Source organism: Notothenia rossii (genome assembly GCF_949606895.1).
Source record: "Notothenia rossii genome assembly, chromosome: 1".
NCBI lineage: Eukaryota > Metazoa > Chordata > Actinopteri > Perciformes > Nototheniidae > Notothenia > Notothenia rossii.
This window is the reverse complement of record NC_136912.1, coordinates 94,809,158-94,811,657: the sequence shown is the minus strand read 5'-3', so window position 1 is coordinate 94,811,657 and position 2,500 is coordinate 94,809,158. Positions and strand designations below refer to the sequence as shown.

Here is a 2,500-nt window from a genome sequence, read left to right as displayed (position 1 = left end):
GCCATGTGAGCACAGCATAAATGTGCATTATGAAACCAGGAAACAGAGATCTCTGCAGACTCACCATCAAGGGCAGAAGGTCCTGAATTCTTATTCTCCTCAGCCAGCATCACTTCCTCTGCAGAGAAGTAAGGGAAATCAGAAATGAGCATCAGACACAGAAAAGGGAAGTGTGTGTTTGTGTGTTTGTGTGTTAAAATGTGATCACTGCTCTACAGGGGAGTTACGGAAAACCATGATCAGTGATGCCGTCATCTTCAGTTACGATGCTGTCGCCGTATTGTATTGCATCGTGTCGTACCGTACCGTACCGTATCGTACCGTACCATACCGTACCATATCATACAGTACCGTATCGTTATGTACTGTACAGTATCATGCTCTACAATAGCAAAGGCGAGGGAAGGTATTTTGAGTGGGGGTGCTGAGGTGCTGGACTCCAGTGAACACTATTACGGGCACTATAGAGCAGGCGTTCCCAAACTTTTCAGCCCGCGACCCCCAAAATAACAGTGCCAGAGACTGGCGACCCCCTGTCGAAAAAAAAAGTTTGAGAAACACTGCGCTAGTGGATTGTCAAAGGGGGAGCCTCTAGCCGGGAAATTATACAGATGGCTAGTCCGCCCCTGAAAATGTCTAAGCAAACGTTATTATTAATAATTTTAAAAATATATATATATTAAAAAAATTAATCAATTTCTTTTTATAATTTTTTTTTTTTTTAATTTTCCATTTTTATTCTGTAATCATCTCGCGACCCCACTTTGGGAACCCCTGCGTATAGAGCACGCACAGAAGCGCGAGCACCAGGGGCGCTACATTGGAATGTTCTACTGCAACACTCCCCACACGCAAACACAGTACACCCGCGACTGCTACAATGAAGGCTCGATAGGCATATAGGCAGGGGTAAAGTGCTATTTTTTACGAGTGGGGAGCGGACCTCACATCCTCTAGGGGGGTCCGGGGGGATGCTCTGAGAGCAACATTAAGAGATCTATGGATACATCTCTCAACACCCGTATGAAACACAACTGTAATCAGATGTTCTTTTTCTTTATGGATATATATCACTCCCCTTTCAAAGTGTATTCTTGTTTTACTGCCATATAGTATTTCATAACTGTTTTTCCTTTGTTCTCTTGTTTTTTTTATAACAATAATGATCATATGAAGGTGTGCCGCGGAAATAATCTTTTGAATAATTTGTGACCAAACCGTTTGAGACCCACTGAGATAACTTAGCTCACCTGAGCCTCTCAGTCTGAGAGGAGAGCTCTCCTCCAGCTTGTTGTGGAACAAACAGCTCCGTATGTCCGTTAGTGCAGCTAGCTAACCAGATGCTAACAACACGGTCCCTGCTGGCACCGGTCCCTCTCTCACCCTCTCTCTCTTCCTCTCTCTCTCTTCCTTTCTCTCTCTCACACACATACACTAAATGCGCTATTTCCAAGCACACACACACACACACACACACACACACACACACACACACACACACACACACACACACACACACACACACACACACACACACACACACACACACACACTTTTATTTCCATGCAACTCTCTGATTGGTCTGGTGTCTTGCCTCCGTTGCATTCACTGAACACGGGAAATTACAGTCCTTCCTTCCTCTCTAGTGTCTTGATGAGGTTCACGTAAAGCACGGTTAATGTATTATATTATTGAGGTAGAATTGTCCGGGGCTACAGAAAAAACATTCGGGACAGGCCAAAATATTATTTTACTAACAATGTGGAATTTATTGGCTCCATATTACACAGATTATGCACAGCGGGAGCAGCAATAACCGTCATATAATCATTCAGACAGGGGAGCTCCGCACCGCATGCCTGCCGCTAGGGGGTGCTGCAGCGCCCTCGGCACCCCCCATCCCGCGCCCATGTACAGTAGTTTACTGTATTGTATCGTACAGTATCGTACCGTATTGTAACGTACATTACAGTACCTTACAGTACCGTAACTTACAGTACCGTATATTACTGTACCGTACTGTATGGTAAGGTAGCGTATCGTGTCGTAACGTATCGTGTCGTTACGTATCGTGTCGTTACGTATCTTATCATACTGTATCGTAGAATAACGTATCGTAGAATATCGTATCCTAGAATATCGTATCGTATAGTATCGTAAAGCATCGTTCCTTATCATGTTGTAACGTACCGCATAGTACTGAGGGTACCCTATCGTTCCATTTTGTATTGCATTCTAGAACAATTAAAGGACAGCTATTCATGTGTAATCTTTGAATCTTTTGTAAAATGCTTCGGGCTAAAACGTTACTGTCATGCCAATAGAGCGATTCGGATCTCTCTATTGTGGAGGAACAACAGCTGACAGATAACAGGGATCATCAGAGACTCGTATGTTCCTCAGCTGACAGGATTAGTGCTGAAATATAGATGTTTGCGTTCTCATCCGGAGGTGAATCTGAACCTGCTCGGTCGATCCAGGCCCGGTACCGTTCAGCTCT

General features: G+C 44.2%; 1 protein-coding gene across 1 annotated transcript in view; it reads right to left on the bottom strand.

Annotated features, from left to right (window-relative positions):
• The window catches only part of cacna1ea (calcium channel, voltage-dependent, R type, alpha 1E subunit a), a 158,228-nt gene that overhangs the window by 83,335 nt on the left and 72,393 nt on the right, over window positions 1-2,500 (bottom strand). The window contains 2 exon segments of the mRNA XM_079651058.1: window positions 65-118; window positions 2,464-2,498. Coding sequence (XP_079507184.1) covers window positions 65-118; window positions 2,464-2,498 — 89 coding nt within the window.